Below are 14,842 nucleotides of genomic sequence, written 5' to 3'. Positions count from 1 at the left end.
TTTTCTCGTCAGAACCACCCTTGATCATTATAATTTCTAGTGTTCAATTTCATATTTTTGTTTTTATCGTTAAATTGTTGTGGGCTAAATGATTTCTGGGGTCCCTTCTAATTCTAAATCAATCAATCATTAAGCATTTATTAAGTACCTACAGTGTGCTGTGATTAAAACCCCCTAAAAAAGGGGAAAAAATGCTATTCATAGAGGCTGCTTCATTTCAAATGAGACAATATTTGTAAAGTACTTAGCACAGTAACATAGTAACTGTAGTAGGCACTGTATAAATGTTCACTCTCCTTTCACCTCTTCAGTGTTAGAGCTGACATATCCATTAGAGGTAGATCATCATATCCAACCCCCTCATCTGAGGGGGATGACAAAACCATGAGGATTAGGAAGTTAAAAGACTCACACATTTAAGAAGTGTGAATAAAGAAGCGTGGAGAACAGGGATAGCTGTCCAGGAGCTATAAATTGATGTAACATTCAGAATTACTGTGGTAATTAGACACTAACCAGCCTGAACCGCAGTGCCTAGGAATAGACAAAGCAGATGAGATGATCAGTCCTTTTGGGGGACTGAGTGTAATAAGAAAGCACAGTACAGTGAGTAAGGAGCAGCTCGAGTGGCTTGTGAAAAGTAAATCGTGCCAGACTAATTTAATTCTTCTCTGTGATAGAGTGACAGGCCTTTGTAGATAAGAGGAAGCAATAGATGGAATCTACCTGGATTTGCCTGGGAGTTCTGAGTTTACTCCTGGGATTCCCCTTGCCTGTTGGGAGGGAAAATTGGACAAAATGCACTTTTTACTAATAAATTATGGCACCAGGGTAGAATAGGGATGGGAGAAGGGCAACATAGCCTAGCTGATCATCTGGGCAGGGTAGAAACTGGAAGATTTAGGGAGGGTGGAAACTAGATATGAAGAGGCAAAGGGTCTTGGCTACAGGATGTCCACGGGGTGTTGGGAAAGAGCTCTTAAGGAAGAGAAGAAAAAAGATCACATTTCCTTGTCTTTATAGAGTAGTCCCTAGAAGGTATTTGTTGGAGAAGAGGTGGGAAGACAGTCTTCAACAATCCTATCTATAGGTTTTAGGATAAACTGAATTTTCATGGAGTATATATAGATCCACTGCCAATTTTTCTGGATTTCAGTCTAAAGTTATGTTTCCAGTCACCCAGGTTCCCATCCTCAGTTGTCCGTGACCTCTTCCCTCCACATACAGTCTACATATACATGTACTGCATATGCCTACATATATATGCCTACACATACAGGTGCCAAATCTAGTCAATTCTCTATCTACTTCATTTCTTATATCTAGCTAGCTAGATGTTTCACATAATTCTCCTTCACATACTCTCCATTTCAGCCAAACTGGTCAATATGAGTGAATGAATGAATGGGATTTATTAAGCTCTCACTATGTCTTCCATCACTTTTATCTGTGCCTTTAGATAGTCTGTTTGTTCCCCAGGCCTGGAATGCATGTCCTCCTCACTTCTTCTTGTTAGAATTGATCCTTAGCCTCCTTACTGTGGGAATCTTTTCCTGATCCTCCTAGATCCTCAAATCATCTTGTATTTTACTTGTTGACGTATGTTATGTCTCTTAGTAGAGCTGACTTCTTGCTTCAGCAGTGCCTGAACATAGTAGGTGCTTATTAATGTTTATTGAATAGACTTAGAATAATGGCATCACACATTTATGTTGTATTCTGTGGTGCTTAAAGTATTTCTTTTGCATTTTGTCTTTAAAAAATTTTTGTATCACTATCATTTCAAAGTATATCATCTTCCTTCTCTCCTTTCCTCCCCACGCAGCCAACTCTCTTGCGTGGGCCTAGTTATTCATAAGTTGTTTCCAGAATATAAACCAGTATAGAATATAACTCTTTTATATAAATATGTATTTTTTTCTTTTGATAAAAATGAGTGGTTTTTAGCATTCATACATTTATTTATGCTGTCTTGAATTTATTTTAATTTTTAACTGGCATCGTATCTTTGGAGTAGGAAATTCCCTAAGTTTACCTCCCACTTTATAATATCCTACTTCCTTTTATTTGCATTAACCCTACCTCCTTCGAACTTAAAAAGAATATAAGCCCCTTGAAGGTAGAGGTTGTTTTTGCCTTACTTTGTATCCCCCGTTCTCAAGTACAGTGCCTAGCATATAATAGATGCTTAATAAATGTTCACTGACAGACTATAACAAAGAATAAAAAAGAAAAATGGGAGGTCGGAAGCAGTTCAGAGCAACTAACTGAACATTAAGCATATCTGACAGTATCATAGCTTTCTCTTTTGAGGCCCCACAACAACTCAGTGATGGAGTTAGGGAGGATGGGTTAATATCCTCATTTTTACAGATGAGAAGATCTTCCTAGATTTCAGAGATCAGATGACCTGTCCTGCATTGTACCCGCTAAGTAGCAGAAGTAGGTAGACTTGGTAGGGACTAGAGCTAAGATATCCTGGCTCCTGAATCCAGTGTTCTTACCCCCTTTCCACACTCCCTTTTCTTTTTATGAAGTGCTTTCAGGCTTGATTAGAATTCTACCTCTAGGAATCTGAATGGGAAATAAACAGCAGTAGGAAATCCAAAGAACTTTGGGGGGGGGGCAGGGTTGGGAAGAAGGGAAGCAGTAGAATTAAATGAATTCATTGAATTATCATTGATGAAGCACTTCTGCTAGGTTTTGGGACTGTGGGGGTCTAATGTCATTCTCAATTCCCACTCCCACCATCCAGCCAATAAATTCTCATGTCTCTCTTATTACCTCCAGGATCAGATATAAAATCCTCTGTTTGGCATTAAAGCTCTTGTAATTTGGTTCCTCCCTACCTTTCTAATTCCCTTATCTTTTACTCCCCTCTCATCTTCTGAGATACAACGCTGGACTGTGTGCTGTTCTTTGAACGCATCACACCTCAGTTTCCTGTTTCTGGTCTTTTGTACTATCCCTCCTACCTGGTATGCTCTCCCTCCTCATCGACCTCCTAGCTTCCCTGGCTTCCTTTAAAGCCCTGCCCTGGTCCTACTTTTTGCAGGAGGTCTTTACTGGTCCCTCCAACTGCTGAGAGACATCACCTTCCGTCTACTCTGTGTTGTTTATACACATAGTTCTTCATGGGTTTTCTCTCCCATTAGACTGTATGCTTTCCTGAGGACAAAGTACTTTTGCCTTTTTCTGTATTCCCAGTGCTTAGCACAGTCCCTGACACATATTAGCCCTTAATTAATGCTGGTTGACTTGGTTCTTACCAATAATAACTGCTTACTTTTATAGTGTTTTTTAAAAAAAGATTTACAAGGTGCTTTTCTCACAGTGACTGAGAGTTAAGTAGAGGGCTGTGTGTATTGTATCTATACCTATGATTTCATTGGTATAGCTAATTCCTGATAAGTAAAACTCCCTCTAATCATTTCAGTTCAGCAGATATTCTGTAACTTAGAGACTTAGAGAGTTTTGCTGAATCACTGAGAGGGTAAGGCACTTTCCCAGGGTCAGAGAGCCTGCCTCTGTTAGAGGTTAGACTTGAACCCAGGCCTTCTTGATCCTGAGACTAGTTCTCTGTTATACATTACCTGATATTGCTGCCATGTCTTCAACAATCTATAGATTTTCAAGTGTCTAGTACAGTGCCGTGTACCCCAGTGGATACAATACATGCTATGTACATTGATGCTGATTCCAGGAAGCACTCTGGAAGCCATGGGTTACAGCCCAGTGTTACTATGGCCAAGTTGCAGATTAAATCCTTTATAAGTTTTCCTCTCCCTTGGTGGTTGATGCCACCCTTTAATCTCTGACTCTCAGTGCTTATCATTGGTTACAATAAAGGGAGGAAATTGTGGAATGGACTCATTACAGATCCTTCCATTGGTGCCCCTGGAAAATCAACCCAGGAATGACTTAACAAATTATGTTATATATGAGTGAAATAGAATATGATGAGAGGAGCAACTTCAGAGAAACCTGAGAAGACTTAAATGAACTGATACAAAATGAAGTGAGCAAGAGCAAGAAAACAATTTATACTGTAGCATCAACATTGTAAAGACAGACAAGTTTGAAAGACTTAAGAATTCTGATTAGTACAGTGACCAACCACTCAACTATTCCAGGGGAATGATGATGCACACTACCCACCTTGAACTTCATGGTGTACCATAAGATATATTTTTGGGCATGGATAGTATAGGAATTGTTTTCTCAGGCTGTGCATATTTATTATGAAGATTTTGTTTTGTTTCATTTTTTTCCAGTGGCAGGGGAGAGGGTGGGAAGAAGAATAGGTACCATTTTTAAAAATTAAATTATAAACCCCTCAGACTTGGTGCTCTCCTAGTAGGTTAGTGCCGTCATATCTGTTTACAGAAAGACAGCAAAGAACCAAGCACAGGAGACCAAAACTTAGGAACCACTCTCATCTGCCTTCAGACTAGGGATATGAGTCATTTCTCAGTGCATGGAGCAAAGCTGCTCCAATGGTATGGTATTCCTGGGCCTTGAGTCAGACTTGCTCCACTTATCCCCAAAGGGAAACACCCAGAGCACTGAATGGGTGGAATTTGCAGAGGCAAATTTAGGGTTTGTATCAGTGAGAACTTCCTCAGAATTAGAGCTCTCCAGAAGTGGAATGCACTTCCAGGATGTGGATGGGAGTGGGGGTAGGATGAGGGTGTTGACATGGGGAAAGTATTGATGGGGGTTATATGTATAGAGGTGTGATATAACAGGTTGCTGTCCTCACTCAGTCCAAATCCACTTGTTAGTTGTATCTAGGTCTGGTCTCAGATGCTTACTGGCTGTGTGACCTTAGGCAAATCAATTAACCTTTGTTTGCCTCAGTTTCCTAACTGTAAAATGAGGATGATAATAGTATCTGCCTCTCAGATTGTTGTGAAGATTAAATGAGATAACATTTGTAAAGCACTTAGCACAGTACCTGGCACATATAGGTACTATATAAATGTTAGCTATTTTTATTATTTTTGTAGTGGAGACTCTTTCAATTATGAGTTGAACTCAGTGACCTCTGAGATTCCTTCCACTCTTTTTTTTTAATGTTGTATTGCAATTTTATTTTGATAAAACATTTCCTAATTACATTTTAATCTGATTCAGGCTGCACTGAATCAGAGGGCCATGAGTTTAACATTTCTTTCTTATTAGCACAATAATATTCTATTACATTCATGTTTCCTAAATTTTTTCAGCTGTTCCCCAATTGGTGGTGCTTCCGCTTCTAAAGTTCTGTGCTTCCAAGTCTCCCTACCTTTATAGGCGTGTAGCCATCATGGAGAGTCTACCACAGTTGACTTCCTTTAGGACTGTGCTCAAGGTAACAGATGACCAGCCTGTAACTTGGAATTGCTCTGGAGAGCTCAGCCTTGGTCTCCCAGAAGACCATCCCTGCAAGTCTCCAGTGGCTATCTTGGAATCAAAAAAATTCACCCACTGGACTGGAATCACTGCCTTTTTCCAGAATTCATGTTGCTTTAAGGAAGGGACAGTCAGTTCTTGTTGGAAAACTTGAAACCATGATCCTCAGAATTCCCCTGAGACTAGCAGGCTTAACACTAAGCGTACTGATTTATTCTTCTTCCTTCCACAGAAAGTGAGACTGTTCAGTATCACTACGGGCTGAAGGATCTGGTCACAATCTTGTTTTACATCTTCATCACCATCATCCTGCATGCTGTGGTACAGGAGTACATCTTGGACGTACGTGTTACCCATCCCTGGGCCTCTGACGTTGGAAGTTTGGTTCAGTTCATATTCCAGTACTTTGCACCTGGGTTGAAGCCAGACAAATTTGAATTGGATTCCCACTCCAGTGTCCCCTTACCCCTTGTTACCCATCCTCCCATGTGCAGGTTGCAATCATTTAATCTCACAGACTAACCATGGTTGATAGGCTTATTCCATGATCATGAATTGTTCCAACTAAGAATTGTCAAAACAAAAGCCCTGTCTCCCATCCTGGTCATCATTCTCACCAAGGAAGTTATTTTCTTGATCTCCTTGGTGTAGATATTTGCAGTCCTGTTATTTATTTCCTGCTAATCACCTCAGTCTATTTTCCATCTTAGAGACCCTTCAAGTTGGCAGATTCATTGTAATCCAGTCAGTGCTGGACTAAGCCAGCAAGACCTGGATTCATGGCCCACTTCTTAAGACTTACTAGTAGCTGTATGCCTCTAGGAACATCACATAACTTTAGAGTGTCATTGTTCTCCTCTGTAAAATGAAGAAGTTAGTCTAGACTGGTGGTTTTCAATCTTAACCTGTTAAAAATTGAAGACCTCAAAGTGCTTTTGTTTATATGAGTTATCATAGATACCTTTTGTTGTTATGTCACCCTTATTCCAAAACATATGTCTTCTCATCTCCATTGTCCTGAGAACCATCCCTTATAACAAAGAATAAAAAGGTAATTTGATTTGAAACAGCTCAACAAAACTAACCAACGCATCAACCAAGTCAGACGGTATAGGTTATATTCTGTACACAACCCCCCCCCCCCCCCTTCCCGCTACACTTCTGCAAAGAAGGAAAGGAGGTTATATTTTCCCATTTTTTCTTCAGGGCCAAGTCTGTAAATATTCACTGAGCTTTTAGTATGTGCTTAGTATATACTAAAAGAAGAGGGGTATAAGAGAAAAAAAGACACAGGCTTTATCTAAGTCACAGTCTGAGTATGGGGAGTTATGTTCCTGTGTCTAAGCAAAACAGTCTAGATCCTGCAGATTCCCCTAAGATGCTTGTGTCTGGCCTGGCATAGCATATGACTTGAGTGTATCCAGTAAGTACTTAATAGATGCATTTCAAGTCAGTGCTTGGATCAAAGCTTGCTTCACACTTTTAATGTTATTAGTATTCTGTGGGAAGGAGATGGAAATTGTATGTTCATGTTTTTCTTTTTTCCTTTAGAAAATCAGCAGGCGACTTCATCTCTCCAAGGTCAAACACAGCAAGTTCAATGAATCTGGACAGCTGGTAGCCTTTCATCTCAGCTCCTTGGTCTGGTGCTTGTATGTTGTTGTGACGGTGAGTGGCAGTCTTCACTAGAAGGTTATAATTGGCAGCTTTTTATTAGGGGGTGGTCTAGACTGAGTGGAACAGGCAGTCAGCATTTGAAGAGCTAATGAAAATAATTGCAAAGTACTTAGCAGACTAGAAGAAATTAATAAGCACTTTATAGTCCTGAGGTAATTTCTTCCTAAGAACTAAAAACACTTTTTTCCCTAGTGGTCTTATGTGACAATGTCCCCTTGGCATTCAAAGCCTTCTGTAGTCTTAATTACTTAACCTCATTTTTGTTCCGTCCTTTGTCTCTAGGCCTTTTCTCATTCTGTCTATATCATACCTGGAATGGACTTCCCTCACCCACCTCTACCTGTTCAAGTTCTTCCAACTAGGTCCAGGTTCTGTGCTACACATCCTCTGACTTCCTCTCCCTTCCCAGTAGAAAGACATCTTTTCCTTCTGAAATTCCTCCCTTTGGACCTTTTGCATTCCTCCCATTCTTCCTCATTTCATAGTTGTGTGTGGGTGTCTTCTCCCTCCTTTTGGCATATAAGCTCCTTGAGGGAAAGAGGCTATGTCATATTTCTGCTGGGTTACCTCACTGCCTCAGATTTTAAGATTCTTAATCTTCACCATTTGGATTGTTGTTCTCTTAAAAGGAAAGAACATTAGTTTTCAGTTCATTGTTGATTCCTTAGCATCTAACATGGTGCATTTTACAGAGTAAGTGTCTCTAGGTCTTAGCTTTATCCACAATAGGCACTTAATATGCTTAATGAATGAAATTGCCTTTTTGGCCTTACGGTATTTCTATGACATAAAAAGGAATTGAGCAGTGGTAACAAGTGGAGAGGCTCAGCAAAAAGGATAAATGTTTTACCCAAGGACACAGTTCGTTACCAAGTAGAGCCAGTCTCTGATTTCCAACCCCTTGTAGTTTTTCTTGTTACAGTATTGATTCTAACAGATCAGATCCTTTTATGATAAATTCAGTTACACAAACATTCTTATGACTAAAATGGCTCTACATAATGGGCCATTCATTTTGAGAAATATACTGCATTGAAACAATATACATTATATTGAAATCCATAGGGACTGTTTCATTCATTCCAGTTATATATCCCCAGTGCCTGGCATTTGCTAGATGCCTAATAAATGTTTTGATTGATTAGGGAAAGCATGATTATTAACTGCAAGAAGGTTTTCCAAAAACTGGGTTAAGGAGTCAATAAGCATTTTTAAAGGGATTACTACTTGCCAGGCCTGTGGTTACAGAGAACAGCAAAAATGGTCCCTGCCCTTATGAAGCACAGATTCTTACAGAGAGACAACATGCAAATAACTTGGTATGTAGAAGTTATATACAGTGAAGATAGAAGGTAATATAGAGAAGGTGGGCTTTGACTTTTGTCTTAAAGGAAATCTGAAGTCTCAAAGGGAGACCATTCTAGACATGGGAAGCATGGAGAAAGGAGATGAATTGTCATATTCAAAGAACTACAAATAGATCAGTCTTACTGGATAAAGCATGGAGAAGAATGTGGCCTATATCCAGATCAATAGGGTTTTTGAATACAGGGAAATTTCAGTACAACAAAAGAATTCAGTCAGTGATGTGGTCTTCCTCATAGCAAGACTTGACCAGTGATGCCACAGAAATCCTTAATAACAGCCCCACCCTCTTTTCCTGGAACTCTCATCTGTAAACTACCCTTATTCAGGACATAGAGTCAGCCTTATGTGAAATCCAGACACAGCCCTTAGAACAATTGGCAAAGCTCTGGTTTCTTCCATGCTGGGAGGTGCATGAACTCCTCACCCTAAAAGCCTATGGCTGTAGAATCATACATTAAAAGCTGGAAGAAATATGAGAGATCATTTTACAAATGAGGAAACTGAGGCCCAGAGTGGTTAAGTAAGTGCTTTACAAATGTTATATCATTTGATCCTCACAACATCCCTACAGTAATAGCAATGCTAGTTGCTATTATTATTCCCATTTTACATTTGAGGAAAGTGAGGCAGACAGAGGTTAAGTGACTAGCCCAGGATCACACAGCTGGTTGTCTGAGACCTGTTTTGAGCTTAGGTCTTCCTGACTCCCAAGTCCTGTGCTGCCTTCCTGAGTACCTGTTAGCCACATAAGGAACTTTCACAGACTTGAGGGAACAGCCCTGATCAACCAAAGCAGGAACCAAAATGCTCCTCCTTCTTGTTAATGATAAACAGAAGAGCAACTTGTTCAATCACACCATGGATTGAATGGAGAGGAAGAAGGCCCCTCTATTATTCAGGCCCTTGTGAATGGCAGACACCTCCAATGCCACTTACTATTCCACTCACACTCAAGTTTAGAGGGCCCAAGCCTAGCCTTGTAGCATAAAAGCCCGAAATTGCCAAGTGCATTTAACGTGCATATGAATGTAAATTCTGACTTCCCTTACTACCCCCACACCCAACTTTCTGTACTGTCCACTGGAGTTTTGAAGTGGGGGAGGAGTGGCTTGTCTAGTCTTCTTACAAAAGCATTGCCTCATCTCTCTAAATCACATTTCTTCTTTAGACACCACCCCGGGCATTCTTCTCCTCCCTTCTTCATGCCCTCTCTCACAATGTGACACATTTAGACCATGTTTAGGGGCCAAATGTCAGTACTTAGGGTGATTTTTTTTTTTTTAAGTCCTTGAAGAAAGTGAAATGTTTAGTCATTTTCACCATTGTTGTCTCCCCATCCCTCCCCTTCAGGGATTTCTTCTCTCTCTCTCTGGATTTCCATTAAACAATAATGATAGTAATTAATTAGGGGGCATAAAGCACTTTTTCTTTTGGGAAGCTCCAGACTGCCTTTTATGCGGACAAGGGCCAGCATTACTCTCTTTCATTTAACACACTCAACAGGAAACAGCAGCCCAGAGAGAGGATGAACCGTTCTCCTCAGGGTAGTCACAGAAAATGCCATTGGCACCCAGTACCTTGGGAGAAATTAAATGTAAAATGTTTTTACCAGACTAGTGCTCTGTGGAGTTTTTTTTTTTTAAAGAATGTTGGGAGACATCTACTAATGTGGAGGAGAAAGCAGTTATTTTTTTTGTTTTTTATTGTTCAGTTAACAAGAATTTTTTTTCCTCTTCCTACTGGCACCCACCCTTTATTTAAAAAAAAACAAAAACCTTTGTAACAGATAAGTATAGTCATACAAAACAGATTCTCACATTGTCCATGTCCAAAAATGTATGTGTCATTCTGCATCTTGAGTTCAGCAGTCCTGTGGAATCATAGTTGGTCTTTGCATTGATCAGAGTTTTTAAAGCATATAAAATTGTTTTTACTAGGTTGTGATTGTACAGCTTTTCTTCTGGGTATGTTTACTTGACTTTTAGATCAGTTCATAAAAGTCTTCCCAGGTTTCTCCGAAGTTGTCCCTTTCATTGTTCCTTATGACACATTATTATACATTTATATACATTGAGACATTCCCCAATTTATGGGCACTCCTTAATTTCCAATTTAGAACTAGAAAGTAGTTAGTTTTAAAATCATGTTATTTTAACTAGTAGAAATATCCCTTCTGGCTAATCATTTCCAACTTCTTAAAACTAAGGCCCTGTTCAGTCTTCCTGTTCTTTTTTTTTTATTTGCTCATAGGGAGGAAGATTTCAAAGGGTAGGGAAAACTCTTCTTTTCTCCAGAACTCTCTTGGGATGTCTAGCTTCATAAAGAATAGGTAGCCTCCTGGATTTAGATTGAGAGAGACCTCAGAGGTCACCTCCCTCATTTTACAGGTGAAGAAACTGAAGTCCAGTGAGTTCATAGCATTGGAGATTTTGAGTTGTAAGGGGCCTCAGAAGCCATCGAGTTTAACTCCATCATAAGACAGTATGGTACAGTGCATGGAGCACTGGACTTAGAGCCAAGAAAAGCTACTTTCATATCTGTCCCAGATATTTACTAGCTTTGTGACCTTGAGCAAGTTACTTTACTCTCTGTGCCTCAGTTTCCTCATCTGCAAATCTAGAGGGTTGAGATCAATGGCCTCCAGGATGTCCCTTACATCTTTAAATCCTTGTTTCTATGGATGCTATCCTTTTTTTTTTTTAATGATTTTTAATTTTTTCCCAATTAAATGTAAAAAGATTTTTAACATTCATTTTTTAAAATTTTGAGTTCCAATTTCTCCCCCTTGCCTCCCCTCCTCTTCCCTGAGACATTAAGCAGTTTTTATGTAGACTACGCGTGTTCAGTCGTACAAAACATTTCCATATTAGTCATGTTGTGAAAAAAAATAGACAAAAAAAGAAAGTGGAAAATAGTATGCTTTGATCTGCATTCAGGCTCAATCCATTCATTCTCTGGAGGTAGACAGAATTTTTTCTTCATGAGTCCTTTGGAATTGTCTTGGATCATTGCATTATTGAGAATAGCTAGGTCATTCACAGTTGATTATAGTACAGTGTTGCTATTACTGTGTCCAGTGTTCTCCTGGTTCTGCTCACTTCACTTTGCATCAGTTCATGTAAGTCTTTCCAGGTTTTTCTGAGAGCATCCTGCTCATCATTTCTTACAGCACAATAGCATTCCATTGCAATCATACAATTGATTAAAGGATCAGATCATGGATTTAGACCCTAGATGGGACTTAAGAGGTCATCTAATCTAACCTCCTCATTTTACTGATGAAGAAACAGGCCAGGGGTGAAGTGATTTGCCTCAGATCACACAAGTAGTAAGTTTTTAGAGATAGGATTCATATCTAGGTCCTCTGACTGTAAAACAAACATTTCTTAAGCACTTGATATTCTCTCATAACTTCTAAAGTCATTACATTATCATCTGTGAATAAGAATTATATACAGAGGTTTGTTTAGAAAAGGAGTTGGAGTTGTGATTCATTTCATCGTCTTCAGCTTTTGGTTGTATGGAGCTATATTTCAGTCCATGATTTGTCTCACAGTACATCTGAGTCCATCAAGTGATGGGCTATTATTGGGTTCAGGTGTATCTGTATTTTTTTTGTCCATAAATAGTTGGGGGTGGGGTTAGTGCTTGTTGGGTGGAAGTGGGGAACTTCCAACTTAGGTCCCATTTAGCCAATCCTTTATAAAGTTAGAGAAGACCTTTAAAGGGTCAGCCAGTCTGTCTGCCTGCTTGCAGAGAAGATTCAGGTCTCAGATCTGTTTGTCAGCACGTTGAGGACTGTAGAGGGAAGGGCAACTAACACAAGCCCTAGCTAACTTGTGTTGTCTGGCGTCTCAGACCTCTCAAGTTAACCCCTTGGGCTCCAGAGGCATGTGACTGCTTCTCCTTAGGCAGCTGTTTGGCGAGCCCTCTGGAAAAGACTGCTCATTTACCGACTAGTGAGTCATTTCTTCTCTGGCTCCTGCTTATCCTCTCCTTCCCCCTCCACCCCCTCCTTCTGCCACCCTGCTTCCAGACCTAGTGGACTGGACAGGCTCCCCATTCGCAATCAGGGCAACATTTTTTCTGTTGGTATCTCTTTGTTTGTTAGTTTCAGAGTTTCCATAGTTTTGTTTCCTGAGCAAGCAGGCCATTAAGCAGAAGAAAGTTTGCATTTAGCATGTAACGTGTGTGTGTGTGTGTGTGTGTGTGTGTGTGTGTGTGTGTGTGTGTGTGTGTGTGTGTGTGTGTGTGTGTGTGTCTGTCTTTAGGTTTCCTTCCAGGGTTTCTGTCCTTGTACAGCCAGTCTTTCTTTGGCAGGAATACCTCCCCCACTTCATATTTCCATAGACCAACTCACAAATAACATTTTTTGTTGATAAGTATACAGTACTACTTCCTATAGGAAGGAACTGTCACCTCCTTGGATTTTTTTTTCCCCCTCCAAAACTGGCTGGAGGTGTAATGTGAGAAGAGAAAGGCAATCAAGTTGTCCCTTGCCTAGCCCGGAAGACTTCTTAGAGAGGAGCAAAGCCACTGAGTTGATATTGCCAACCTCAGAATCTGTGTTTCCCTTTACCCTTCCAGTACCTTCTGAAATATCATTACCACCACCAGACTTGTAATCGTGGTCCCTCAACTTTTCTAAAAGATTCTTGAATGGGTGACTAGAGGTGGACTGAAAGTTGCTCTTTTCCTAGATTACCCTGATGTTAGATGGGATATTTTATATGATAAAACAATTGATATTTATATAGCACTTAAAAATTTTGCATAACTCTTTACCTACATTATCTTATTTGAGCCTTACAGTAATCCTGTGCACTGGGTACAGTGGGTGTTATTGTCCCCATTTTACAAATAGAGAAACAAAACACCAAAATTAAGTAACTTGGCCTTGGTCACACACCTAGTTGGTGAAAGGTGGGGTTTAAACGCAGGCCTCCCTGATTTTGAATCCTTTGCTGGCTTTCCTATGCTCTCCTGCCTTCTATTTCATTCTGCTGGTTGGAATATTTTATTAATGAGATCAGGGTATTAAGTTTTTTTTTTTTAGTACATGAAGACTTCAAGTTCATGTAGTATGGGGACTCATCAAAGGGGAAGTAGTTATGTTTAACTTGAAGAAGAGAAAACTTAGGGGAGCTGTGAGGGCTGCCTTCCAATAGTAGGAGGACTTTTATGTGGAAAAGGGTTTAAACTTGTTCTCTTTGACCCCAGAGGGCAGAACCAGGAAGTATAGGTGGGAGTTGGCGAAGTGACAGATATTAGGAAGAAACTTTCCAGAGCTATCCCAAAGTAAAATATGGGCTGCCTTGGGAAGCAATTGGGTTGCCTTCACACGAAGTCTTTAAGCAAAGGCTAGAGGACCACTTATTTGGGTTTTTTATAGAGCATACCTTTTTCTTAGGTACAGTCTGGGTCCAGGCAGCTTTTGGGTTCCCTTCTCGCTCCATTTCTCTGCTCCTGGGATAAGGCCGGTGAAAGCTACTCAGGACATATGTCTCATCCAACCAAGATTCAGTAGCATCATCTTTATATTCTTCTGGTGGTGTTTATATATTTTAAGGCTTAGGGTTAAAAATCACTGACATACCCTTCTCACTAAACCATACTGACCTTCTATTATTACCCTTATACCTAATCTAGTTGTGAAAGCCAGTCTGACTAATGAAAACCTCTTATTCATTAATCCCATTCACTTGGATGCTTTAGATCAAATCCAACTAAATCTTCTTCTCCATAACTCTAGGCTAAGTTTATTGACTGCAGGAATAGAGTACTAGACCAGAAGATTGGTTGTCTTGTTCTGTTTTAGATCTAGCTCTTCTTCTCCTCAGTAGAGTATAAGCTTCTTAACTCTAGAGAATGTTTTTTGTATGTCTTCAGTGCCAGCATGAGGTGCTGTATACAATAGGTACTTAATAAATTTTTATTACACTGAATTGTTTTGAACGGTTATATCATGGGCCTGAGTCTTTCCATCTGTTAAATGAGGATAATATGATGTACCTTTCTCAACCTGCCAAGAATAAAGACAGGGACTATTGACTGTACTGGTAATTTAACTGGTATGTAATTTCCATTGGTAGGGAACTCTCAGATGAGGAAGATCCCTCTGCTAATGCAGGTTAGCACCTTTTATGCTTAGAGAACTACCTATAGCACTGAGAGATTAAGTTACGTACCCTGCCTTCTTGGCTCCAAGGTGAGGTCCCTTATCCACTATATAATATCAAGGCAGCTAGGTTGTATAATAGAGAAAACCCTGTGCTTGGGTCAGAAAGACCTGAGTTCAAATTCTGCTTCATACATGTATCTCAGGAATACTAGGAGAGGAGTAAAATTCTCAAGTCATTTGGAAAGAAAGGAAATATAGAAAGTGCTAGAATCTCTGTTACTT

General features: G+C 39.9%; 1 protein-coding gene across 3 annotated transcripts in view; it reads left to right on the top strand.

The window, feature by feature from the left end:
* Positions 1-14,842, top strand: part of TRAM2 (translocation associated membrane protein 2) — a 122,169-nt gene that overhangs the window by 76,299 nt on the left and 31,028 nt on the right. For all 3 annotated transcript variants that reach the window (XM_072642449.1, XM_072642447.1, XM_072642448.1), the window contains exons 3-4: positions 5,627-5,736; positions 6,946-7,062. In XM_072642449.1, coding sequence (XP_072498550.1) covers positions 5,627-5,736; positions 6,946-7,062 — 227 coding nt within the window. The remainder of the gene's footprint in view (positions 1-5,626; positions 5,737-6,945; positions 7,063-14,842) is intronic.

The sequence above is a fragment of the Notamacropus eugenii genome, chromosome 2 (genome assembly GCF_028372415.1).
Source record: "Notamacropus eugenii isolate mMacEug1 chromosome 2, mMacEug1.pri_v2, whole genome shotgun sequence".
Taxonomy (NCBI): domain Eukaryota; kingdom Metazoa; phylum Chordata; class Mammalia; order Diprotodontia; family Macropodidae; genus Notamacropus; species Notamacropus eugenii.
This window is presented reverse-complemented; position numbering and strand designations above follow the sequence as displayed.